Source organism: Chlorocebus sabaeus, chromosome 26 (assembly GCF_047675955.1).
Source record: "Chlorocebus sabaeus isolate Y175 chromosome 26, mChlSab1.0.hap1, whole genome shotgun sequence".
NCBI lineage: Eukaryota > Metazoa > Chordata > Mammalia > Primates > Cercopithecidae > Chlorocebus > Chlorocebus sabaeus.
This window is the reverse complement of record NC_132929.1, coordinates 23,850,504-23,877,993: the sequence shown is the minus strand read 5'-3', so window position 1 is coordinate 23,877,993 and position 27,490 is coordinate 23,850,504. Positions and strand designations below refer to the sequence as shown.

Below are 27,490 nucleotides of genomic sequence, written 5' to 3'. Positions count from 1 at the left end.
TTGTAACCAGCCTTTTATATGTTTTATATTCTTTCTGTTTCTGAAAATACAGATGCTGACTTTTCTATCCCCCCAACACCCCCCCACCACCAAAAAAAGAAAAAAAAAAACCCAAAATCTAAGGCACCCAATAGACTACGAATAAAAACTACAGATGATACTTTTGGTTAATAGAATTTTTCTTTAGTGGATTTGGAAATAATATTATGGTAGAGTTGATATACTTGAAAAGCTTATGGGATTTGAACTTCCAGAAACAATGCTCATATTTCATAAAGTTTTCTTGGTTGTAGAGGTCTTTCTTCTTTTGAAATAAACATCTGGCCTTGGTTTGTTCTAGTCATCAAAATGGAGGGTCTTGGTAGGTGTCTTCTCTGGGAGACAAGTGAAACATCTGGTACTTTAAAAGACTTGGTCAATAAAGAGACCTAGTTTCCTGGCACACACAATTTTCAGTACGTTCAGCTGAACTTGGCCCAATGACCTGTTCTTGGGCCAAGTTACTAACTGGCTATGAGATGTGTACCAGGCCTACACTCTTGAACCAACTGGGGTACAGAGAGCCTCCTTGAAATGAGGATCTTATCCAGAAGATCCACAGCTAATAACAGATATGTTCTAAATCTATTATGAGATGGAAAGCATCAAGGAATCTCACAGAGACAGGTGGTTTTGGAATTCCGTAGACCTGAGCACTAACCATGTCTATAAGCTATCTAGAAGTGTTGAGGACAGTGTCTAGGGATACAGCAGAAATTAAACTGCCCAAGTTCAATCCCTAACATAACCATTCCATAGCTATGGTGACCTTGGGAAGCTAGTTAATTTCTTTCAGTTTCTCTTCTGCAAAATTAAGATTAAAAATAAAATGGAAATAGTAGTCTTCAACTCAAATAATTGATAAGAGTATCAAATAAATTGAAAGTAACTAATTTAGTGCTACCCCTTGGCAATATTAGTCTTGTTCCTTTGTGGTATGTTTTGCAGTTCTGTGTTTTCAAAGGACATGAATATTTTTGTATTTATCTCCTGCCATGTTCCTCCATTCTGACTCATAGTCAGAAGTTTGTAGTTGGAAAGAATTTAGAACTATATAATTCTATCTTTTTATTTCTCAGTTGAAGAGAATGAAATACTAGAGAGATTGAATAATTTACACTAAGCCATTGCTTCTTAGGGTTTGAGAATATTACTGCTACTGATGAGGACAATAAATAATGATAGCAAGGTATGTTTAGATACTGTTTTATGGTTTACAAAATGCTTTCACATTCATTATGTCTAATTGGCCCTCTCGGTATTTCTGAAGATATGCAGGATGGGTTTCTTAATTCTTGTTGTGGAAGATAGGTTCCCCTTAGGTAACTTTCTGGGTCATAAAGCTAGTTCTTGGCTAAGGTAACATTAGAATTCAAATCTCCGAGTTTAGGCTCCTAATCTGAAAAACTTTTCATGATATCTTAAATCCTCATTCGTTTCAGATCTCTGGATTTTCAGGTACATTTGTAGCATTCATAGGGCACTAGAATTGAAAAGGATGTTAGCACTCCTCTTCACTGAAGCTCACAGAGATTAGATGACTTACCCATTAGAGCATAGCTCTACTTACCCATTAGAGCACAGCTGAGACTGTCTTTGTTTCTGCTTAGAGTACTCTATCCACTAGGTCATGCTGGAAACTCCCTTTTAAATTCTATTTATGCAAGGGGTAGGGGAGGGAGCGTCAGTATGAGTCAGGTCTGGTTTGGATTGCAAGCTATGGGATTTTACTGCAAGAGATTCGACAAAGAGGACAGATAGGAGGGTCAGGGCTCTGTGAAATTTGGGGACCTTTAGGGCCTGTGACTACTTGTGGGCTTTGGGTGTTAGATTTTTGAGATATTTTTTCACCTGTGAATGTTTTTGACCTATGGCTATCATTAGACAAGTAATATTTTGATTATTCTTTGGACTAAGTTCTCTGTTTCAGACCTGACTTACTAAAGCTAAACGGGTCTGAGTCTGCAATGTGGAGGGGGTGCCTGGGCTTTGCAGAAGGGAGAGAGCAAGATGTCTTTAGCACAGTTTATTAGCACAAGAAAGGAAGCAGAAATTCAAGGCAGTTGTTCACAATAAGAATAAAGATGGTAAACATTGCTGCAGCAATCCTTATGCTCTATTCATTGGAAACCTCTAAGTGGGAACAGAGGAAAGTGACGAATCCCAACGATAGTTTATCATTTACACAGCATGGTGAGGAAATTAGTCACAGATGTTTATTGAATTCACTGAACAAAATGAGCCTCTCTCCCACACACTCAAGGTAATTACAATTGTATCCAGAATGTGTCCCAATGGCGCAACCGTAAAAACCATGTAGCTGGAACTCTCACGCGAGCGCATATTCAAATGTCCCTTTATCAAACTCTTCAACTTCATCTTCCCAGGTAGAGGAAGGCATGCTACTATATGGGTCTAGAAGGATTTTGAAGCATCTGATAATAAGAAGTCCCAAGAAGATACACAAAATCCCAACAAAAGCGAAGCCAGTTTTTTGCTCCAGAGTCAATGAGAAAGCTGATACTTCGTTGACACTCATCTTAGCTGAAGAGTTGCCACAGTAGGTACTACTCATTATTCACTGGCACATTGTTGTGGCTCTTCACAATTCCTTCTGGAATCAACTCTTCGCCTAGGTGCAAAATTGGACTCAGTTTAGTTTTACCCTTGTATGGTATTGGGTAGGTTGTTGCTTATTAAAATCTGACATTTTTCAAACCTTCTTGACTTAACTCACAAAAGATGTTTGAAAACATCATCAGATACAGATCAGAATCAAATTAGCATTGAAGGTGCTATTTCTAACTGTTGTCATTGAAGAATTACCTTTGTGGACACATAAGACTGTGCCTACATACTCTAAATAAATCAAGTATGAAGGTGAGTATTCAAATTATCAGCCCTAAAATCTTTTGATTCATTGCTAGACAGTTGGATAGCTGCTTCTTTGATCTGAATTGTCATCTAATTTTCACCTCATATTTGCACGCGTAGGTAGATAATATAAATAATCATAGCATGTAAGTTGCTCAAGCTGTTTAAAGTCCATATTTCAAGGCCTATTTCCAGTGCCATTTTGACTGGTATAGATTCTGATCCTTTTAAACAGATATAATGACTTCTTTCTTTTTCACCCCCTTAGGTTTCATATGTATGTATTTACATTTTTTTCTTCACTACCACTGGATACACTAAGTGTCAATTTCTTAAAGAGAGGAATTATGTTTTTAAAATTACATGAATGCAGGCAGTGCCCAACAGAGCAGCTTGCAAGTAATAAGCAGCAGTGGCTATAGCCATTAGCCACCTCCCCACCATCTCCATTAGCTTTCAGAACACCCTAAGTAAACATAAAATCCAAGTTAAACAGCATGCTTTCTCTGCAAATTCAACTTCAAGACAAGCTCCCCAGTCGCCCTCCCAACGAGATTTCCACTCCTAAGTCCCTGTTGTGCTGAGATTCTAAAACTAACACTAACGCATTCAGAAAGTATATGTTGAACTGAAACAAAATAGATTTTTTTCCCATTTGATGTCTTAAGGTAGTTAAGTGAATTAATTACAAATAAAGATAAATTTAATTAATCAAATAATTACTAATGTGCAGCCCCCTTTTTTGAGGACTGTCACCAAATAGCTTTTTATCCAATAACTGCAAATAATAGACAGTTGGTATTTTCTTTTTTATTGTTGTTTTTTTCTGATAATTTTTGAGAATTATATTTATTAAAATTACTGACCCTTGAGATTTGTTTGCTCCTAATTTTCAGGAAACAACTGAGACAGAATGAAGGATGGAAGGTAAGGAATGAAAAAAGAGAGAAATAAAAGCAGGCGTTGCAGCTTTCAAAGTTATTCTGCAAATAATACACCAACTAATATCAATCAATATTTTATTTTATAATGATTTAGATTACAAAAAGCTCTATCCTCAAACCTTAAGTGGCAGAAATATTCAATAGTTATGGCTTATGTTCATTGTTTGATTTTTTGTTTAGTAAAGGGAAAAATATTGTTCAAACCCCTGTTGAGTTTCTTTCCACTAAGCCATTTTTTGTCCTAATCAATATAGTATAGTGAAAAGACTTTAGTTTTTTAAATATAGGGACACTTATTGGCTGAGAATGATCTTCTGGAAGATTGAGTTCTTGTTGTGGTATTTATCCTGTAAAAGGCACAGAAGACTGAATTGAATCTCTAATGACTCTGAGACTTAACTGGAACTTCTTTTGCTGACTAAATGTCTAATTTTCTTGCTTTTGTCAATTAAAAGTCATTTGTTAAGATCCATACACTCACTGGATCATTTATTTAATGGATGGAGAAACTGAATAGCAGGATGTTTCTATATGGAGATGCTGGACCAAGGAGATGATTCAGCCAACTAACTTGTCCATTTATTTTTTTTACTAGAGCATAACCTTGCTGGGCTATAACATGTGGATATTTCAGGGGATATGTGCGTAAGATGAGGCAATAAAAGTGGTTTATTGATGGACAATGGTTTCCCAATAGATTCCCTTCAACGAAGGACTTGTTGCCCGGCAGCAAGGAATGTTGCCAGCGAACAGTCTTCAGCCGTCAGTCCCTTTCGCCATTTGCCTTGGTTGCAGAGAGCTGCTTCACCCAAAGTCATGGCCCTTCCCAGGGGAGGCCATACTCAATAATTGATTATATAATAGTATAAAGGCGTGGCCATCTTGTATCAAAGGGAGACAACTCTAAAATCTATTTTAGCTTCAGAGTTCTATATGGGGTCAGCGGAGACTGTCATTGGGTCCATAGCACAGTTCAACTTCTGGCCACTCCTGTTTAAGTCCCCACTTTTCCATGGCTGTGGAGCCCAAGGACAGTCCTCAATAAAAATTCAGCAAACTAACCTCTGTCTCAGAGTCTGGCTTCTGGAAAACCCCACCTTTAACAATTGACATCACAAAAGTTAAAGCACCTGGGCAGTTTTAATGATCTGTTCATTTTTCAGTTAGTTCTTTTTGTTATCGTCTAGCAGCAGCCTAAACTGATTATAGTTATGATGTTAGCTAAATTTATTTAGGTGTTTTGAAAATGCATAATGTAGACACAGACACAGTATCATAGGTGATCGTTGAAGGAGTTAAGTCTGTTGGCTCTTAACCAGTGATTAATCCACTACACTCTTATTTTTCTTAAAACCTACTAACCAACCAAACAAACCAACAAAAAGAGGCATTGTTTTAGAGGCAGCAATAAAACATTCTTGTCATTTGTTACTATTAGTTTAAAACAAGGCATCTTCCTAGTTAGAACAAAATCTTTATATACTTTAGAATATAATATGTCTATCATACACCAAATAATACTTTGTTCCTAGAGCTTTAGATGATATGTAAATTAATGAGTTATTTATTGTTTTTAAAGGGAAAATAATTACTTCTCACATAATGATCACAGTTCCCAGCACACTATAGGTATTCAATAAATATTTCAATTGAATTAAACTAAATATACTGAAGAATATATTTTTTGAGGAATAAAGTCCTTCAAATAAAGTTTTGTACAATACTCTAGTTTTTAGATATCCAAAAAACATGAAAATACATTTAGTTAAAATGAAAAAGAAAATTTTTATTTGATTTCAAAAATTGGATTTGAAAGTATGTATAAAAACTCAGTAGCTCTTTCAGAATTCAGTGTTTTTGTTCTTTTCTATCAAATTTCCTTAGCATTCTTAGACTCACATCATGTTTAGAATTTAAAGGTGGAGAAAACAGATCTTTCCTAACAACCTTGGGAGTTTCCTTTTGTTTTCTAAGGAAAGATATATGGCCATCATATATTCTGGCATTAGTTTGTGCCAGGAAGTACAGGGTTAAATTTTGCATTCCACTATAGTGACATTGGTTAGCTTAAGATTTCTGGTATAATTACTCCTTCTTCGTCTGTTCCTGCCTTCTACATTACTTGACTGTTACCCTTAGCTAAGAAGGTATTGTAAGATACTTCAAAGGCTTTTGGAATCAGGTAAAGGCATAAAGAATGAATAGATATGCAGAGTCACTGTTAATGAATAAACAAAGTCACCGTTTTTATACTACCTTGGAAGAATAGATGGATGGCTGTTTCACGGCTTTGAACATAATTTATAAGCACTCTGTGTCTCTATTATTGGTACAAATATAGGAGCAATGCAGTATAACTAGGGAAAATGCTGAGAAGTGACCAAAAACTTTCAGAATGCTGTTAAGAAATCTAAAGAGCTAAGTGAACTTAAGGTGATATATAATACTATTTTAATTTATTCATTAACCAAATGTATATTGAGTATCTGTTAGATGCCAGTACTTTTCTTGGTACTAGAGTACAGTGGTGAACTAGATAACAATGTGCACCTGCCAAACTGAGGGTTACATCCAGTGGTGAAGTCGGACACAATTATTTAAAAATATCTCTCTCTATATATCCACATCTATATATTAGACCAGGTAGTTATAGTCATAAAGGCTATGAAAGAAAGCAAAGCACATTAAGTGGAAAGAGAATGATGGTGGATAAGCGGCACTTCTTTAGTTAAAGAGGTCAGCAAAGGCTTCCCTAAGAAGACAATATTTGCCCTGAATGATGTCTAGAAGGGAACCATGGAAATATTTGGAGGAATAGATTTGAAATTTGTGGAAACAGCCTTTACAAAGGCTTTGAGGTGGAAGGGTTCCACATACAATATGCTCAGATCAAGAGATAGACCAGTAAAAGATTAAGCCCTTTATTTGCACAAGATGGTTTAATGTTATCAAATAACAAAAAAAGGCCGAACTACTTAATCTACTTCTGTCTTTTTAACCAATATAGAATGGGTTTTAGAAATGACACACACACAAAAACAATCAAACAATGTAAGCAGACAATACTTTAGTAGAATAATGTTTAGTCACACTAAATGAGTTAATCTCATGATCAGATAATTTATAACTTGGAGCTATACTTTCAAGACTTTTGAGAAATTACAGACCATGAAAGAGCTGCCAGAGGTAAGGATGTGGACAAATGTCTCAATTTTCAGTAGGAGTAAGGGGAAATTGTAAAAATTATATATTGGCACCTTGGAATAGGTCTTTATTGCAAATCCATAATTAATTATTTAACAAGCAATTAGTCAACATTTAATAAGTCATTAAAAGTTAACATGAGTTTAATAGGTAATGCCAATGCACTTCCTTTTCAAAAGTTTACTACTAATATGATGAATCAGGGAAATAGCATGGACATGGTTTAGTTATTTTGGCAATGCATTTAACAGTCTCCCATGATATCTTTGTGGGGAAGACATGAGATATGCCTGGATAATAGTGTTTTTATGCAGATTCATAGATCTGAACTACCCTAATAAATATCAGGTTCTGTAATCATGGACATGGGTCTCCAGTGTGATATTACAAAGGTTTCACTTTATCTACACATACTTTTCAGTGTTTTTGAACAGTGACTAAGTTGAAGATATTGAAGTGAAGCTTATTACATTTGACAAGGCTTGGCTGAAATATGACAGCACATGGAATAAAGACTCAAAACAATTCTGATGCCTAGAATTCTGGGTTGAAGCTAGAACATAAAATTTAATAGAAACACTTCTAAAGCCCTTTGTTTAAGTGGGAGGGAAGGAGATGCACCAATTCCAAACAGGGGAGATAATGACTTGGCAGTTCATGTAAAATAAATCTGTAAGCTGCAATTAATCAAGTTAGCCTGAGCCAAAGATATGAGGTGATGGCTTATAAAAGCAAATGTCTTAAATTGAATGGGGGTGCAAATGATAGAAAGTAATAACATTATTATAATGTGTGAGGCCACATATAAAGTAACACCGCATATATTCACTATACTTTCACTGAAAAATGTTCATTGGGTTGCTAGTATGCTCTAGTAGACATGGACTCCTCTACTCAAAAAGATTCCAGCTAGTAAGGGAGAAGAGCCATGTACACACAAGGAAAAAAAAAACAATGTAGGCTTCTACAAAAGCAATAAAAAAGGAAGAGGAAACAAACTTGTATTTAAAATCTACTGTGTATCAAATACTGCTTTACATATATTATTTTATTTAATTCCCACAACACCCACATATTGTTGATATTATTATCTTCAACATCTTGGTGAAAAAAAAAAGAAGATCCAAAAAGGATAAACAAGTTTAGATGAAATCAAGATTTCACCCATTGAGGGATCAGGAAAGTTTTTCTTGCAAGAGATTGTATTTGAACTGAATCTTGAGAGACAATGATTCAGATCTGTGAAGAAGAAAAGAGCATGACAATAAATATGAAGGCGAAAAGTACTGGATTTATTCGCAGCACAGTGAGCAATTTGGTACAGGCAAGGGGGAGTATGGGAAACAAAGATTTGGAAAAGTAGATTGGAGCCAAATTGTGAAATATTTTGACTGTCAGGCTAAGAGTTTGAAATGTATTTGCTTAAAGGCTGAGTGGCTTGATGATGAGACTGAAATAGACATAATTTTGAGGGAGAGAGAGCATCATGGGAAAGAAATAGTTCAGGTGAGAAGCAATGAGGGTCTACACTAGGGAGTAGATGTGTGAAAGAGGGTAGAGGTTGGAAAATATTTAGAAAAATATGAGGGATAGGATTTGGAAAGTAGTGGGCCCATGGAGAGAGAGGCATCAAAGAGGACTCTACACTATTAAGCTCTGACAAGTGTAAATATAGTGTTTTTATTAATCAAAACAAAGAAAATAAGAGCAAAGTATAGACTTAGAAAATAAATGACGAGTTTATTTCTGGACTTGGTGAATTTGTGGTACTCATGTGTGATGCATAGTAGGCACTCAATTGTCAGCTTTCAATAAATTAATCCAGATCATTTTGTCTAGCATAAAGTTTTTGATGGGGAGAATATTTTAAGGTATGGTTGTTGAATAAGGTTTGTGTAGAAGACTCTATCCAGGATGGCGAGAGCCCAGTATATAGAAATATTTGCAGATCAAAACTTAAAGAGAATAGAATTGTTGAGCTTTGTCTAGGAAGGGGAAGACCAAGGAGGACAATAGGTAGACTCAAATATTTGAAATATTATCTTGTAGAAAGCCAGAAGGACTTGTTCTAGATTGATCCAGAGAGCAATTTTACTGTAATTCCATTAAAGTCTATTTTCTGTTACCACAAAGGATTAAAGATGGAAGAAGCCTAGCAAGGAGCTTCAAGGAATGCCTCTCCTACAAGGAGGATCTCCTACTGGAGTTATATAAGATGAATCATGAGTAAATCTGTAGCAGAAAATTCACCTATAATAAAGGAGGCTACGGTTTCTAGAAGGAGGAATTAGCAAACAGTGTCAAATTCTGCAGTGGTGATGGAAACTAAGCGCTGAAAAACAGGGTCTTATGGTTGGCATTCAGAATTATTGCATCATTATAAAAATTTGGTTGAGAGTCTAGGAGGGACACTAAATTGAATTGGATTTAGAAGTGAGGGGTAATGAGAAAATGGAGTCAAGTGGTAAATAAACTTGACAGAAAGTAAGTTTTAGTCGGTACAGAAGGTTAAATCATAAGATGAATCACTTTCAATAACGAAGACATGACTGCATATTCAGTTTTTAAAGGAAGAGCTACGTAAATTTACCTGGGTTCAAAGAAGTGTAAAATTTCCATTTTTAACCAAAAAAAAATGGGTTGAGAAAGAACAAATGTTTTATTAATATCTTAAAAGGGAAAATGGGCTTTTATATTTATCATAAAAGTATACTTCATACTAAAGATGAAAACAAAATACAGGTCAAGGAGAGCAACTGAAAAAGTAATATTTAAAGGCTGATTAAAAAGTCTGCCCATTGCTGTAGGCTGTGCCTACACAAGCAAATAGAAGTAAAAAGTTAAGCAATTGCCTTACAATGTGTTCAGCAAATAGATGGTTTTGGTAATTTAAACCGTATATGTAGCAGTTGAAATACCAGTATTTCAGGCCTAAATTTTTCAAACAATTGCCCAAACTTTCCATTTTACTTGCTCCGTGAAATGAACAACTTGCCTCATTTCAACACCAAATCAAAAGTTTTTGAGAATATACTGTTAAGTGTGCCAAGTCTTCTGCTTTTCTATTGATATAGAGCGTAATATGATATAAAAATATTGTTAATAACAAAATATTGTTAAAAACAAAAGTCTCCAGTTATAAAACTGATTCATTCACAATTACTAAGGTATTCAAAATGCTCAACAGTTATAGATAAAATATGCATTTTCACTTTCTCTAATTGCTGGAAGAGCTCTTCACAACAGACACTGTAATGCCTAGCCCTGGGGAAGCATCATCTTAATATCCTGTTTACTGGGGAATAGAAAAAGAAAGAAATCTGAGAAAATTTAGATTAATTTACAAACCATATATTTTTAAAAATCCATGTAAAAATACTTAAAAAATGAATTTTCAAAAATAAGTAGAATGTAAAATTGGGTAGTGGTAAAAATTATTTGAAATATATTACACCACAAAACTGGGTAAAATCAACAATGCAGTTTAAATATCAGGATCAATATATATAATGATTAAAATATTTAAGTATCTTTTAACACTACTGCTGCAAATGATAAAATACTGTCTTGAGCCATATTCACTGGAATAAATGGTTAGGTACTTTGGCAATGAGTAACTTGGTTGAAAGTACATTTACTTCACAGCAATTCTCAGGCACTAAGATTTCTAAGTACTGATGAGTCATAAGATTGGGCCAAGGGTGTTCCTGTAGATATCAAATAGCCCAAATCTCATGAAGTTGCTTTGTAATTAGCAACTAGTAAGTAAAAAACAAAGTCTTACTATGATCAGTACTTACAAACCATGTCTCTGTAAGTAGTTAAGCAAAGATGATAGTATTTTTATACCTGATATGCAGCCTTTCATATTCATGAATATTGTTAGTGATGTTTATTTCTTCTGCGAAATAACCTTACTAGAGATATAAAAATACACCTTTCAGGTAAAATCATTTAATTATGCAACAATGCACAATTACAGAAACCAATGTTAAAAAGTGTGTACCCATTAAAGAAAGATCCTCCTGTGCTTTATTTTAATCAACAGGTTTTTCCTCTTGTTTATTTCTCTAGTAATGGTATTCCAAACAATAAACCTGAAATAGTAACTATTCGAGTGGAATATGATGTTCTATGTAGAAAGTATTTTAGCACTGGTCATTAGATATAATAATCTCTACTGCTAATGATGACATTCATAATTTCATGAAATAAGACATATAAGAAAACCCAAGGTTAAAAAATAATGAACCATTCCATACATATACACACTCCACACAAAATATAAAGGTTATTATATCCCAGTAAAAGAGAGAAAAGAAGCATTATTGAAACCACATCTGCACAGAGGTAGTTAATCATTAAGAATCGAATGTGTTGGAATCAAAGGAAAACCTTAAATTACTAACCTAGATGTCTTCATCATGGTGAAATGCATAAATTTCAGGGCTTTCCAGAGGTCCCAAACCTTAGGATCTGCCAGAATCCACCCCCAAACCCTCAGATTTCAACCTTAAGAGAATTTATCTCTTAAGATAATCTTTGGATGGCTCAAGGACTCTGACACTCAATCCTTCCAACGCACTGAGAAACCTGGTCTGAAAATTCTCCATATATCTCATTAAAGAAACCTAGAGCATCATCATCATTCTGCGTTGTTTGTTTCCAGGTCTCTTTCTACGTACTAAAGCGAAGAAGCATGGAAACTTCCTGCAAAACATTATGGGAGAAGCATCAGCAATCTGCACGTACACAACACTTTTCCCCCGCCTGGCAGCCGCATCAGCAGTAGCGCTAGCATTACGGGTGCTGTTTCCCCTTTAGAATTTGAACTTATCAGACCTGCTGGCTCCCCACCCCACCCCGCCACCCTCCGCTCTTTTGCTTCAGAAATACAAGAGAATGAGGACATGCTTCTCAAATCGACCTGCGTTTGGAACGCTGTCAGTTAATGCGGAGGGAAGGGGGAGAAAGTTACTTCGCAGACAGCGATGTCTCACCTTCCATGCTTGTTGCCATGGAGATGAAGTCCAGCCAGTAGACTTAAGTGTTGGCACGTTTGTCTGCGTTCGCTGATCAGTTCAGTAACAATGTAGAAGGCGTGTTCTGGAACCTGCGTGGAGTCACAGGACCCTGGTTAGCGCTTTCCTGGCCTAGAAGTGTAAACGTCTGTGTCTGTCGGTGAGACAGAGGACGTGGGCGCCCGCCGAAGTACGTGTGCGCGCGCGCGTGTTTGCAGGAAAACGTGCATGGATTTCTTCGGTGTGGCAGTGTGTAAATATTTGCGCTCGCGTGTGTCTGTGACAGCGTCTGTGTGTGTATGTGAGACTGAAAGGAGGTGGGAGATGAGGAGGGAAAGGGAATCGGCTCCAGCAGCAACAGGCTCTATCTATTCCTCAGTTCTGCTAAAAGAAAGAGAAAGAGAGGAAGAAAAAAAATAGGCGCTCCTTTTTTCCCCTCATAACACACCCTGAAGGTTAGCAATCAGATTTCATCACTATCTTTGTTTAGTAAGGCAATGGGGGTTTAATTGATTTACTGCTGAAATCCTTGTTTTGCTCTCTCTGCTGCATTCCTGGCTGTGCCGCGGGCATTTTGCTGTGCTTTGGTGACAGCCGTTTCAGTAGAACAGTAGGCACTAAATTCTTACATGTTTCTTCTTATCCGGTAAGGAAAATTCAGGAGTGAAAGGTGTATTGGTTTAACCGGAGACTGAACGTGTCGTTTGGAGTTCGTTTCCTCTACTCTTTCCCTTCTCCCTTCCACACAAACACAATTGAATCCCCTTCCGTTTCTAGGAGAAGGCGCCTAGGCGCTGTCCGTAGTGCTGAAATGGTGCGTGTTGCGACCCGGCTCCCAAACACAAGCTAGAAGACAACAAAATAACAGCCAGGAAACGCTCTGATAAAGCCCTAGATAGCCGCCAGGTACGTTTTCTAAACAGTGTTGAATATGAAGATTCTAAACCTAACCGACATTGAAAGCAAGGCAAAGCAAAGCAACGCAAAACAAAACAAAACAAAACAACAGAAACCTTGCTCTTTATCCTTATTTTAGGGGTCTGGTCGTTTCAACAAACTCAGTTATAGGGTTCCCAATTCTATTTATGTTTTGCTACTCTATCCAGAACCTTCAAGTTGCAAGCACTCGTAGATCCCCTACAACCTTAATTATTCACCTTATAACTACTGGACTGTGAGTGGTTGGGGGAAATGTAGATACAGAATTGGGACTTTCATCTAAAGAAAATAAGTTGAAAACATGATGTAAGTGTAACTAGATTCAATAACAAAGTGAAGACAAACTTTATGATTATTTAGAGTGTTTACTGATTTAGGAAACGTAATGATCTTACAAAAAAATGGGCAATGTATAACTGGAAGTTCATAGAAGACCACATTTTTAAAAGCTGTTTTTTGATTTGAAACTATTAAGACGTCCTAAAATGTAGGTGAACTAACTGCCCCCATGAAAGAGTGAAAGACATATCTTCTTCTAGGGACATTTCCATGGCCATGGTTTTATTGACTCTTTTTAAGCTTGCCAGGGGCCACATTCTTTATTAGCACTCTGGGCTAGAGCAGTGCTTCTTGAAATATAACATGCATATGAATCTCCAACGACCTTGTTAAAATGCAGACTCTGATTCAGTAGGTGTGGGGTTGGGTCTCAGATTGCGCTTTTCTGACAATTTCCTAGGTGATGCCAGAGATTACTAGTTTTGAGACCAATTAAAGTAGCAAGATGCAGCTGGGAGTGGTGGCTCATGCCTGTAATCCCAGCACTTTGGGAGGCCGAGGTGGGAGGATCACCTGAGGTCAGAAGTTTGAGACCAGCATGGCCAACATGGTGAAACCCTGTCTCTACTGAAAATACAAAAATTAGCTGGGTGTGGTGGTGGGTGCCTGTAATCCCAGCTACTCAGGAGACTGAGGCAGGAGAATCGCTTGAACTCAGGAGGCGGACGTTGCAGCTAGCTGAGATCATGCCACTGCACTCCAGCCTGGGAGACAGAGTGAGACATTGTATCAAAATAAATAAATAAAAGTAGCACAATGCTAGAGATATTGTATTCTGGCAATGCAGTCAGTCATAGATTGTGGGAAAGGAGATCATTTTATTCCATCTATTATTCTATGTATGCTTCCAAAGTGTTACAAAAATAATTTATTCAAAATTAGCTCAGAGACTAATCATGTAAACATTTTGTCTGTATAATATTAACAATTTTTTTATGAATTTGATTCCTTTGATTTTGATTTGGACATTGTCTGGACTACTGGTACAGTTGACTCTGTATTTCCATACTATGATCTACAATCCTTCATTCTCTTTGTAGGCCCAGCTCAAGGGAGCATAACTAAGTTACATGATTCTGCTGAGGATGTATGAGCCCCACTCCAATAATTTATTATCATGGTTGGAGACTGTGACTTATCATTTTATGACTTGAAATATGGCTCCATAGTGAATGCCCATGAAGCTGATTTTTAAAATCTGGATATTACGGATCTAATTCTCACCTAATTTAAAAGGTAGAATAGGGTTCTTGTTTCTTAGATCATTTGTATGAATGTTGATTTGTTATGTCATTGACATCATACACACATGCTTACATTTTGAAGGTTGCTAGTGTTTCCCATTAACGCTTCTGAATTGATGCCAAAGGAAGGCATTGACTATAAATTAGGTTCCTTGGTATTAGTTGGTGCATGACCCTGACCCTTTTCAAGCTATAGGAAAGATAATGATGCTCTCAAAAGTCTGCAAAATGGCTTATTCAGGAAAGCATAATGGATTAAAAATCCATTAGGTTTCACTTTCTTTGCTAGATGCTGAGATACAAAGATAAATGAGATTTGGTCTCTGCCCTTGAGGAGATATATGGCAAAATAATACGGCAAGTTCTACAAAGTTCTATACAAACACAGATTAATATGCTATTCATATTTTATTAGCCATTGCCAAAGAAGGGATGAAGAATTGCAAAAAGGTAAAACATGGAATAATTGTACTTCAGGTCCTTGCCAATATCTGCTGCCCAACTTTTCCAAAAATTTGCTGAAAGACATGAAATATATGAATGCCTTTCTAAAGCACATGTATAACACATGATAACCTATACTTCTGGAGCATCTGTGATTTATTTTCAGAACAATCCAAGTTATTATAAAGGTAAATATGTGGGTGGCATTGTTTATAACTTCCCCAAACAGAATTGCCTTTACTATGCTTTGACATTATAGCTCTCAGCTTATATACAGTAATTCTATATGAAACAGCTCCCAGCTTACACAATCTGCTCTATATCTACTACAGAGTTGTTATTAAAATCTTAGTCAACATATAACTTACTATTTCTTATATAAAGATGCCTAATGGATTTAGATTTCATAGACATATCCCCAAAAGCATTTCTTTCAATACCAGTTTAATGAATTGAACTTTCATACCTCTCCTCCTCACTTAAATCAACCTAGGGTAAAGTGGTATGTTCTGTTCTTACATAGAATGAAAATCACATAACTAATTAAAGTTAGCATTTATTTTAGTTACCAGGGATGTCAGAGTCAAATTAACGCTGAAAATGAATAACTATGTAAGACCTTAAGGCTTTTATATCTCTTCTTTTTTTTTTTTATCACCTTAACTACTGCAATTTTGATTTCTCAGGTAATGATAATATTATTTTCTTTTAGTTATCTGTTTTAATGTGTGACCTCAAGTAAATGTCCTCATAAAATCAGAAGTGGAGTAAACAAATAAATAAATAAAGTAAATTTCTCTACTTTTTGATTATTGGGTGAGTATATATGGTTGTTTTATAAATTTATTTTAAATAGGATACTAACATACAGAAAAATGTGTCATCTAATTAGCTATGAAGATAAAAATCTAAACTATAATGAGGAAATATTAAAATGTCAAGATGACAGAAGAAATTTTTCAGTTTATATAATTATAGATCAGCTTAATTTCAAACCACTTTGTTATGCTGTTGCTATTTTTATACTCTAAATAGTGTCCCTTATATGACTAAGACTTTCTGTTATCTCAGAGATTGGAAGTGTTAATTGTCCACCTTGTTAGAAGACATGGTAACTATAGGAATTTAGAAAGCATGATAGCCCCACTCTAATGAATATATTTTAGAATTAGATTGTCACAAAGAAACTGAAAACAAGAATTTCCTCTAATAACTGAGCTCGGGATTCTTTTCAGAGGAAAATTTAGCTTGCATAAATTCTTGCCATCCTGGCTCTAGTTGACTTCTTGCTGTCAACTGTTGCAAAGTGAGATCACCTTTCCCTCTTTAACCTATTAGGCCAACATGTTACTTTCAACTTTTCAGGAAAATCTACTTTTTGTTTGGCTGAGGTTTGATTACTATTCCTTAACCAAAATATTTTAATGTGGCTGTGCTTTTTAATTTGAATATTGCTATTGATTCAAACATTGGATAGCATATCTTTCAAATGTGAAATTTTAAAACATGTATTAAATACAAATATAAATTAGTTTTGGTATAACTATTTTTTAAGATAATCCAATGCTTTTTTGGCTTTAGATGATGTTAGGTAATTAGCTGTATTCAAAAGTCAACTCTTTATTTTTCAAGAAATGAATTCGTATGTATTTGAAGGCTATTTTTTATCTACCCATGTCTTTTTTGTCTACATACACAGTGTTACTCATTGTTTTGAGGGGAGGAATAAGAATGATTTTGAAATTTCACTAAGAAATATATGCCCTCTTCCTAAAAATACATATATACAGATGTTTTGCTCACAGCTCAGGTATTCATGGATCTCTGGAAGTTCATTTTTATAATCCCAAGGTAATCCAAAGAGCCTATTGAAAAATCTGCTGTAAATGAATGGTACATGATCTCATTCCCTGTTTTACAACTAAGTATTGAATGGTTTAAACTCCTACATTTTTTTTTTGAGATGGAGTTTCCCTCTGTCACCCAGGCTGGAGTGCAGTGACTCGATCTCTGCTCACTGCAACCTCCGCCTCCCGGATTCAAGCGATTCTCTTGCCTCAGCCTCCTAAGTAACTGGGATTACAAGCACATGCCACCGCTCCCAGTTAATTTTTTTTTTTTTTTTTTTTGTATTTTTAGTAGAGACAGGGTTTCGGCATGTTGGTCAGGCTGGTCTTGAACTCCTGACCTCGTGATCTGCCCACCTTGGCCACCCAAAATGCTGGGATTACAGGCGTGAGCCACTGCACCCAGCCAACTCCTACATATTTTAAAGCCACCCCATTAGCTTTCTATTTTTTCCCCCTTGGAGATCTTTCTTTAGGTCATTTTTACCATCTGATATCTCAAAAGTAAGCCAAGGCTGAATGTGCTAAAATAGGATTAGGGAGTACAGTAATAGGATAATTAGATTTGATTAGAAAATGACTGTGTGGGATTTTGTCAACAGTGAAGAAATGATCTAAGTACGTGGACTCCTGAGTGAATTGAGCATGATGACACTTTAATGTAGTTAATGATCTAATGCTGGTCTGGTTGATGAGTCCCATTGAAAATGAGATGCTATGTTTTCTGGTAAACTTTTCTGCAAAGAAAAATGTACTAAATGTTTCAGTTCAGAGTGATCTATTTAAATGAAGTTTCATTTAATTGCTTTTAGTTTTACTGCCCATAAGCCTTCAATTGTTTCATTTAAAGTGTACTTTAAGCCCTCTACTATATTTACTGTTGAATCTAATGAGTATGAGAGGGTACCTTGGGTACAATCTCCACGAATGTGTGAGCCATAACTACGGTATAATGTATAGAGATTAGCTTAAGTTATTTTGTTCTGCTAAAGATAGAGAAACAAGAGCAGTTTTCTTCTCTATCATAATGTATGCTTCTGTAATAGGACTCAGTTAAAAATAATTGGCAAATAGGAATGTCAATGGAATGTGGAAATCAATTGTTTTATACATGATTTGCCCCAGTACATTAATGTTTTGATTACGAAGTAAAAGCAGTTGCACTGTAAGTCCACTAACATAGCTGAAGGTAGTAAGCTGTGGAGGAAAGTAGTCCTATATACAACACCCATTCACTCCTCCTTTTTCCTCTTGGCTTAATTTGACCACATGCTCTGTCTTGAAAATGCTTATTGCACAATTCTTCCTGATCATTGTGCATTTGTCCTTGTTTTTGTAACTCAACCTTTGTTTTATTTATCCCATCATTCTTTCTTAACTCAAACAAATTTGTGAAGTTCTAAATATATTGAAATATAAATCGTAACTTTTATTTTTAATTGTGCTAGCATTTTCTTAGCTTTGTAAATGTTTTTGCAGTGCTATGGTTGTGATGTTATGTAAGTTTTACACTTTTTTGTCCAACATAAAATTTTCCCTAAATCTTGCCAGTTACTTTTGTTATTAAATAGACTTAATTTTTTTAGAGCAGTTTCAGGATTACAGAAAAGTCAGAAAGTACAGAAAGTTCCTGTATATCTCCCACCCCTTTTCTCACAGTTTTATTTGTTATTAACATCTTACATTAGTGTGATACATTTGTTAACAATTGATAAAACAATTTTATTACATTATTATTAATTAAGTACACAGTTTACACTAGAGTTCATTCTTTGTGTTGGTCAGTTCTATGATTTTTGAAGAGTCTATAATGTCATATATTCACCATTACATTTTCAAGCAGAATAGTTTCACATTTCTAAATATCCTCTATTTATCCCTTCCTCTTCCCCTCATAAACCCCTGGAATCCATTGATCTGAAAACTGTCTTGTAGTTTTCTCTTTTCCAGAATGTATGTATAGAGTCTTATAGACTCTGTTGCCCTTTCAAACTGGCTTCTTTCATTTAACAACATGCATGTAAGCTTCCTTCATGGCTTGATAGCTCATTTATTTTTTATTGTTCAATAATATTTCATTGTATGGATATACCACAGTTTATCTATACACCTGTTGAAAGATATCTTGGTTACTTCCAATTTTTGGCAATTATGAATAAAGATACTATAAACATTTGTGTGCAGGCTTTTGTGTGTACATAAGTTTTCGATTCATTTCAGCAAATAACTAAGAGCATGATTGTTGGATTCTATGGTAAGACTATATTTAGCTGTGTAAGAAATTGCCATACTGTCTTCCAAAGTGGCTGCACTATTTTGTATTTCCACCAGTAATGAATAAGAGTTCCTGTTGCTCCATATCCTCTTCAGCATCTAGTGTTGTCAGTGTTTTGGATTTTAGCCCTTCCAATAATATACAGTGGTTTCTCATTATTGTCCCAATTTTGAACTCCCAGGACATCTGATGTTAATGATAATTTCATATGCTTATTTTCCACTTGCATATCTTCTTTGTTACGTGTCTGTTCAGATTTTTCCACTCTTTAATTGGGTTGCTTGTGCTCTTATTGTTGAGTTTTGAGAGTTCTTTGTATATTTTGGATATAAGTTCTTTATTAAATATGTGTTTTGCAAAGATTTTGCTCCAGTCTGTGGCTTATCTTTCCATTTTCTTAAGTTGTCAGTTATTTTTAATGTATGATTTTGTAGAATGTGAGTTATTTTCCTTTTTCAGGGTTCTGTGTATTGTTAAAGAATAAACACTTGCATACTTGGTATCAGATTTCTAAAACTAGGCTAGCCAAATAAAAGCCACACCTCTCATTTTAAGCAAAGCTAAACTGAAGGAATGTTTATCTGGTGAGATGCGAAGACACTTTAGGCAACTATAGGAGACAATCAGAAAGAACTAAGGAGGGGCCTTCTTTTTCAATACTACCTAAAAGTCAATATAAAATAAATTGAAGTTAGTGACTATTATCTAAAACAGTACTTACAAATATGAAGATTTTTGAGGAGAAAATATAAGCCTAATGTTCTGAGGACTGATGAATTGTAATAATGTTTTAGTCTACAGTAGTTCTACAGTAGTTCTTATGTGACTGTCCCCAGGACTTTAGACAGTGCTCAAAGCAAAGGCACTTGGGAAGAATAAGGTTTGATTTTTCAGAAATGCTGTTGATACTAGTTTCCAGAAATATTCAGAGTTCTGATGCAGAAATCTGGTTTGATGCACATGGACACTTACGCAAGCCTACATTTGCTGTGTGACATTGGGACTGTCAGAGCATCTAGACTGACAGTATTGCCATGCAGTCTCTTTAGTAGCCTGAATGATACTGCAAGGAACTCACAATTGAGATTTGTTAATGGAGTCAAGAGAATAAGATAAGTCACAAGTATTTTTACATGCTTTTTCTTATTTAGAAGTTCAGGCATTTTTAAATCTAACACACACAATGAATGAATGGATTCTTAAAACAAAACAAAATGGAGACCAGGTTTGAGAATCCTCTGAGCAGACAAAACCAGGTAGGCCATGGAAGAGTAACTTAGGTTATTTCTTGTAAATACCTCTGACAATTCTAAGTAAAACTTAAGTTGTTTTCCAGAAATGGTATAAGATGATGATTTTTAAACCAATCTGTTGTCTGAAAATCTCCATGGTAATGACAAATCACCGTAAAAGTTAAAGCTTCATTTTTGCTTTATAAGCCAGCCTATAATGCCATGCCTCTGAGCTTCCACTTACCATTTTCGGTTTGAGATCTCTCCGTTTGTAAGTTGTTGTTTCCTATGTGTAATTTACACATTTTTAAAACATTTGACCTGATTTTATTTTTTACAGTATGACTGCACACATAGGATAACTGCCTCCTTTGTACGTGAGTACCTCAGAAAGCATGCCAAATGGTTTAGAAACTGTGCCAAATATTACCTATTGACACTCAGCATCGTTTTCGCCCTTCTCAGTTCTCTCTCCTATGAGACATTTCTCAAATTCTGTTGCTAATAGTATTCCAACCTAAATTCTACCAAGGAGAGGCACTGTTACAAAATTTGCAAGGAGGAAAGGAAAGAGAAGCCATCAATTTCAGTAGTGGCTGCAGGTAACTTTGTGGGTATAGCAAATGGCAGATGGGATGTTAAGTCAGCAGATTCTGGACACAAGGAAGTCTTGAGACTTGTCTTGTTGTTACAGGTCAGAGGGATCATTGGCCATGGTTCCTTGTGACTCATGCTCTTCCTAATATTTCAAACTGCAGCAATAGCTCCTAGACCTTTGCCCTCTCAGCCTTACTAATTGCTGTATAAGCCTCTAAGACTTTGTGCATTAAATCCTTTCCTAGAGGAAACATCTATGGAGTTTGACTGGATGAAAAGCTTTCTTTTCCTGACTGATAAAAATAGCTAGAAATGAAAATCAGGGAAATATATCTTGTTTATATACATACTGCATTTTGCGTATACACACATATATATATTCTGCATGTTTAAACAGTTTGTGAATTGAAATATGACATGAAATCACTTCAATCTACCATTCTGCAATACACCATGAAAAAATATCACATTAGTATACTACTGAAAAATCATAGCTTTCAACAAACTAGGCTCCTAAGCAGCCATCAGGAATGGTGTGACCCTTGAGGAAAAGGGCTATAATCCAAAAACAATTTTTGGATTCTGTTTAGTTTCATTAAATGGAGGACCACAGACAGAAAAGCAATGGCAATGCCTAAAGGCAATGGAGGTAATTTTTCACCCTAAACACGAAGAAGTTTGGATGTGGGTAGTCCAGGGCTTGTCCAGTGACTTTATGAGGCTGTCAATGTTTTAGTTTCCTGTCTTTCTCACCTGTCTTCCTTAGCTCGTGGCATTTGTATTCACACATGTTGACTCTTGGTTTCAAGATGGATACTTCACCCTTTAACCTCATAAGAAGGCAGGTAGGCAAAGAGCTTATTAGGAAAGTAAAAACCCTCTGAAAATCCCTGGTGCACTACTCCTTATAACTAATTCGATAGAGCTGTGCCTATCGTCACTCCCAGTATTTCAGGTGGGCATGCTGCTACCCTAAACAAAATCATGGTTCTACTAGTAAAATTAAAATGAGAGAATGAAAATCACATTAAAAATACCTTTCAGTGCTCTACAGCATAAAGCAAAAGAGAAAACAAAAGCCAATATAAATGATGTCTTCAGAAAAATTCTTCTTCTTGTAATTCTTCTACATTGTAGAACTATTAATATTCTGTTGCTGAATCCCATTTCTGTATTTTCCTATCTTCTTCTCTATTGTTTTGTTTTCTTTTTTTGCTTTGTTTTGTTTTTTTGAGATGGAGTCTCGCTCTGTCGCCCAGGCTGGAGTGTAGTGGCGCTACAGAATACATTCTGTAATTCTTCTACATTGTAACCACATGTAGAAAAAGTATTGAAGGAAATAAGTCATTTAAATTAAAAACAGTCACCAGGATTGTGTTTAGCTGTGTTTAATAGAAAGAGACGAAATAGCAGCAATTGATCAGGATAGAAATGTATTTCTTCCTCTTGAAAATGAGTCTAGGGGTAGGAATGTCAGGGTTGTTATTGTGGCTTCATGGTCATCAGAGATCTGAATTTCACATATCTGTTCCACCATCCTTAGCAGTTAGCTTCCAATTCATGGTCTAAGAGGGTTGTTGTTATTTACAGACATCATTGATCCATTTCAAGTTAGCAGCAGGAAGAGGCAATAGAGGACAAAAGGGCCATTCTTCCGGCTAAGTCAGTTTCTTCCAAGGAAACTTCTATATGGTCCTTACAACATTTCTGTTTATATCTTATTGGCCAGAACATAGTCACATGGGTGCATGTAGCTGCAAGTGAGGCTAGGAAATGTGGGCTTTCAGTACTATTCATAGCTACAATAAATAAAAATTTTCTATCGCCAAATGAGAAGAGGAAGATGGATTATGTCAGTTATCTCTGTCATCATTTACAGGATTATCTTCAAATATGCAAGATAGCATGTGAACTGAACCTTATAATTCATCACTCTAAGAATTTGATTTTCTCTTCCAAATATTGTAATTGAAAATTAAGAATGATGTGCCTAAAAAGGGCAATTATTTAAATTGAAGACAATTTCTGATATGAAACAATCATTTCATTAATACTGAGTTAGGGCCGGGTGTGGTGGCTTATGCCTGTAATCCCGGAACTTTGGGAGGCCGAGGTGGGTGGATCACCTGAGGTCAGGAGTTCAAGACCAGCCTGGCCAACATGGTGAAACCCTGTCTCTACTAAAAATATAAAAACTAGCCGGGTGCTGTAGTGTGCACCTGTCATCCCAGCTACTCGGGAGGCTGAGGGAGGAGAATCACTTGAACCCGGGGGGCGGAGGTTGCAGTGAGCCGAGATCGTGCCACTGCACTCCAACCTGGGCAACAGACTGAGACTCCATCTTAAAAAAGATTGAGTTAAGATACTAAACTGAGGATATTTAAAAACATTGCCATATAATATCCATGGCTTTGGATAGAGTAAGCTCAATTCATGGAATCATTAAACAGGAGGGAGTGGCTATGCCTATAGGAAGGAAAGTAGGGCAGAGCTCCTGAGAATTTGCTCTTCTGATCTATCTTTTGATAGAGTTACTGGAGTGAGATTGAGGAAAACTCAGGGTGATTTAAGTTAAGAAATTAGAAAATGGTTAAAAATTGAGACTCAAAGATCTGGGAATTACATAGGTCTTTAGTCTTCAAAGAAAAAATATGCCCCAATATTGCTTACAAAAATCAAAAGTAATTCTGTCATTAGACAATTACCCTAGGATTGTCAAGTTGAAAAATAAAACAATCATCTAAGGAAGTCTACCAAAACCCTTGATATTATCTGAATTATTTGAATAATTGAGGTAAAAGTGGAGTTTCTGCCTGGATTATTCAGATATTTGTCTTAATTCTAAACTTCACTTAGCTAGCTGGTAGAGACCTTTCTATAGGATGTATTTTTGGAATGTTAAATGCTAAAATAAATGGACTTCTAAAGTAAGCAGAGCTGTGGTGTAATGAGGGTGTATGGGGGGTGACAGAGATAGGGAGGGAGAGAGAGAGAAAGGAGGAAAAGAGAAAGAGAATGGTAAGTAGTTAATTGTCAGAATAAGATTAAACTTTACTTTGTATTCGATAGTAACCAATGTCCACATTTTCATCACAGAATGAACTTTTTATAAAAAGGGAAATACATATGTAGATTTCAGATATAACCCATAGTATTTTAAAAAGTTATGAATTCCTTTTTAAGCTTTAAAGAAATAACTTTTTACTTTGTAAAGTTTTGAAACTTCATGCCTTCAAATCCAGCAATTTAATTTATATAGTGAAGCAAATTGACTTAAAAATTATACTATACTTTTTGTTTTACTTCATATTGTTGGTCTTTGCCTTTTAATTCTTAAAGACAAAATAAATTTTAAAAAAAGAAGAATGATGACATCCTAGTTGCCACTCCATTCTCTTCTTCATTGGTAACAGAACCCTGGGCAGTAAGCCCAGCCCCCAAATTACTTGCCAACCTTCCCCACAGCTGAGTGTGTCATGTGACTAAGTTCTGGCCTATAAGTGGAAGTGTTGTGTGAGACTTCTGGATAGGCCCTTCTTTTCCAGACTCCTTCTGACCTACAGTGCAGACAAGTTTCCTTGATCTCCAGCAGCCATCTTGGGTCATAGGGCAACCTTAAGAATGGAAGCCTTACACTAGGATGGTGAAAGATTAAGGTAGCAGGAACCTGACTCCATGATGACTGTGAAGCTACTATGTATCCTCTGGGATGCTCCTTCTGCATTTATTTTACTTAAGAGAGTAAAAATGTATATCGTGCTTAAGACACTATTATTTTTAGTTATTGTTACTAGCAGATGAACACAATTCCTAAGTGATACATATATTAAGGCATTAATTGAAAATATTTTGTGATTTCTAGGATTAAATGTCTAGATATGTGTAATAGCTTTCCCCTACCCCCACCACGTACACACACATAAACATGCATTCTAATTTGTAAGAAAGAAAACTAAGTGATTATTTGAAGTGCCAGTAATATATTTTGTGCAATTGCACAGGATAATGCTTTTGCAATGTGAATCATGTGAAAATAAGAATTTGAGCATTACTTAAGAATTTTTCAAGGTACCTACATGCACTAAAAAATAGATAAATAAATAAATAAAAAATAAAACCAAGGCCAGGTGCTGTGGCTCACGCCTGTAATCCCAGCACTTTGGGAGGTCGAGGCAGGCAGATCACAAGGTCAGGATATCAAGACCATCCTGGCTAACACGGTGAAACCTCGTCTCTACTAAAAATACAAAAAATCAGTCGGGCATGGTGGCGGGTGCCTGTAGTCCCAGCTACTCGGGAGGCTGAGGCAGGAGAATGGCGTGAACTTGGGAGGCGGAGCTTGCAGTGAGCCGAGACAGCGCCACTACACTCCAGCCTGGGCGACAGAGCGAGACTCCGTCTCAAAAAAACAAAACAAAACAAATAAAGAAAACAAAACAGTAGAGAGGAAGACAGGAAAATACAGAAATGGGATTCAGCAACAGAATATTAATAGTTTTTTTCTTTATCTTTTGCAATTAACAGCAAGAAAGGAAGGAAAGATCAATCTATCGAGCAGTCAGATGGAACGGTAAAGATTAATCATTCTCCTCCCTTCAGAAGTTGCCTTAATTCCTTGTCTTTTAAGATCCAGCTCTTTTATAAGGCCCTCACCAATTACAATTCCCTCAGTAGGAATTAACCTCTGCTCTTTATCAGGACTAGGGCTAAGCTACAGCGGGAGAGGCGTTTGTCTCGGGTACAAAATTTAAAACTCAGTAATCAAGATAAATATTTTAATGGAATATTTTCATTGGCAAACTAAGGCATGTGAGCCAGTCTTCTGTTTTTGTAAATGTTTTAATGATACTTTGCTTTTATTTGTATTATAGCACTCAAATAGTACTTTTTATATTAGTCCTCTCCCAACAGGGCTGTACTCATTTTTGTATTCCTCATGTACCTACTACTCTGTTTGAAGCATAAAGGCCTCTTAAAAAAACCTTGCATTGAGTTGATTGAAGGATTTTTGCAAGAATATATAGTACTAGTGATGGTGGGGTTCAATTTTCGTCACTAAGTTCAACTATAGCAAAAGAATAACAGAATGATGACTATTTTGAAAGTACTTATAATTTAGTGCTGTGGGAAAAATCACCTGGCTTGTCTTTGACTAAAACTCTGCTCACCTTAGGGAGATAGAGAATTGTGATATTACATTATGTTCATATAGCACTTTTTCCTACATAAAGTGCTTTCTCTTAATCCTCACCTCAATCCTATAAGGTCGGTATTGCTATCCTTATTTATTATAGAGAGACTGAGAAATGAGGTGACTTGCCCAGGGAGTTATGGGCAAAAAGCGGCAGAGCTGGGGTTTTAACCCATATTTTGTCTGTCACAATTGAATGCCCTTTCTGCGATTATAAATCTTACGTCTCAGAGTTGAATGACAATTTATACAGCAACTACAATAGCATTCTCATCATTAAAATGTTCTGATTGTGTGTGTGTGTGTGATGAAGTAGCTGAACTTGGTATTTTTCGGTAGAGGGTAGGAAACTACACATTGAAAAGCCGAAGATGAAATTGTTATTTGAGTGTTACTTTCTAACTATAACTTTACCACCGATGTGTGTATGATATTCTGCAAAGTAAGTAAACTGTACATGTTTGCTTCTTTATGGGGAAAAAAAAAAAAAAAAAACATGTGGGAAGGCTTTTAAACTTTTCAGCTGAAAAATGTTATGTCAATGTGAAATATTATAGTACTCAAGAGTTAGGAATTGATTAAATTTAACGGGTTTCCTTTTCATGCTTAGGGGGAAAAATCTACGACTATATTTTAAAACTCCATTTGGCAATTAAATTTGAGAGTGTAGAACTATTTCACATAGAATTTCTATCAGTATACAATAAACAATCAAAACCTCAAATATCCGTTATTAGTCCATCTAGTAGACGATATTTTATAATTATAGATTCCCCACATTGATTGATGTCCAGAGAAAAACTGCAGTCTTCTCTTACTAAGCTGATAGCTGAGTTCCTGGGAAATCCTCACCCCTAAGAACAAATACTTCTCAAAGAAATTCAAAATCATTCATTTTGGTGAATCGCAATCAGTCATCAATAACTCTTTATGGAATGTCCGAAGGGTGCCTATGCATTGAAATGGCAAGAGACTTATATTTGCTTCATTCAAAGGATTTCTAAAGGGAGTCTGAGGACTTGCAAGAAGTCTCTAAAGATGCAAAGTAGTGTGTTCTTCTTTAACTCTCCCTACCTGGAATGAATTGAACAGTCTGGGTGTTAGGGCTTTGGTGTCTAATCCCGCTTTGCAAGCGAAGACTTCACTGATGCCAAGCGACAGGCGGGCTGGTGGGCAGACATGGCACCACCACCGGGGGCTTTCAGCACTGGTGCAGCCCTCCCAGGCAGGTGCAGGGTCGACTGCAGCAACAGCGGCCCTGACCCCCGCTCCCTTGGCTCCCCTCCCCCCCGCACTCCCA

The 27,490-nt window shown here is 36.1% G+C and overlaps 1 protein-coding gene and 2 long non-coding RNA genes across 5 annotated transcripts in view; 2 read left to right on the top strand and 1 right to left on the bottom strand.

Annotated features, from left to right (window-relative positions):
* LOC140710461 (uncharacterized) overlaps window positions 1-11,830 on the top strand; it is a 42,509-nt gene extending 30,679 nt beyond the window's left edge. Inside the window, exons 4-5 of the long non-coding RNA XR_012091488.1 lie at window positions 2,427-2,599; window positions 11,731-11,830. This is a non-coding gene — a long non-coding RNA (uncharacterized lncRNA). The remainder of the gene's footprint in view (window positions 1-2,426; window positions 2,600-11,730) is intronic.
* Window positions 162-27,473, bottom strand: CTXN2 (cortexin 2). 3 transcript variants are annotated; one of them, XM_073012151.1, is made up of 2 exons: window positions 27,265-27,473; window positions 162-2,671 (listed from the first exon to the last, which is right to left on the bottom strand). In XM_073012151.1, exon 2 carries the CDS (start codon window positions 2,612-2,614, stop codon window positions 2,369-2,371), a length of 246 nt encoding a protein of 81 aa, XP_072868252.1. In that variant the 5' UTR covers window positions 2,615-2,671; window positions 27,265-27,473; the 3' UTR covers window positions 162-2,368. The 3 variants fall into 3 exon arrangements, with proteins under 3 accessions (XP_072868252.1, XP_008014890.1, XP_008014893.1); XM_008016699.3 differs by lacking the exon at window positions 27,265-27,473 and adding an exon at window positions 12,062-12,259; XM_008016702.3 differs by lacking the exon at window positions 27,265-27,473 and adding an exon at window positions 11,471-11,877.
* On the top strand, window positions 12,188-16,463 carry LOC119628032 (uncharacterized). The gene is made up of 3 exons (XR_005244315.2): window positions 12,188-12,272; window positions 12,860-12,988; window positions 14,401-16,463. It is a non-coding gene; the product is annotated as an uncharacterized lncRNA (long non-coding RNA).
* Window positions 27,474-27,490: the final 17 nt, after the last annotated feature.

Bases quoted from the DNA above. Each gene is read 5' to 3' on its own strand.
- CTXN2 (XM_073012151.1), bottom strand. From the start codon at position 2,614: ATGAGTAGTACCTACTGTGGCAACTCTTCAGCTAAGATGAGTGTCAAC.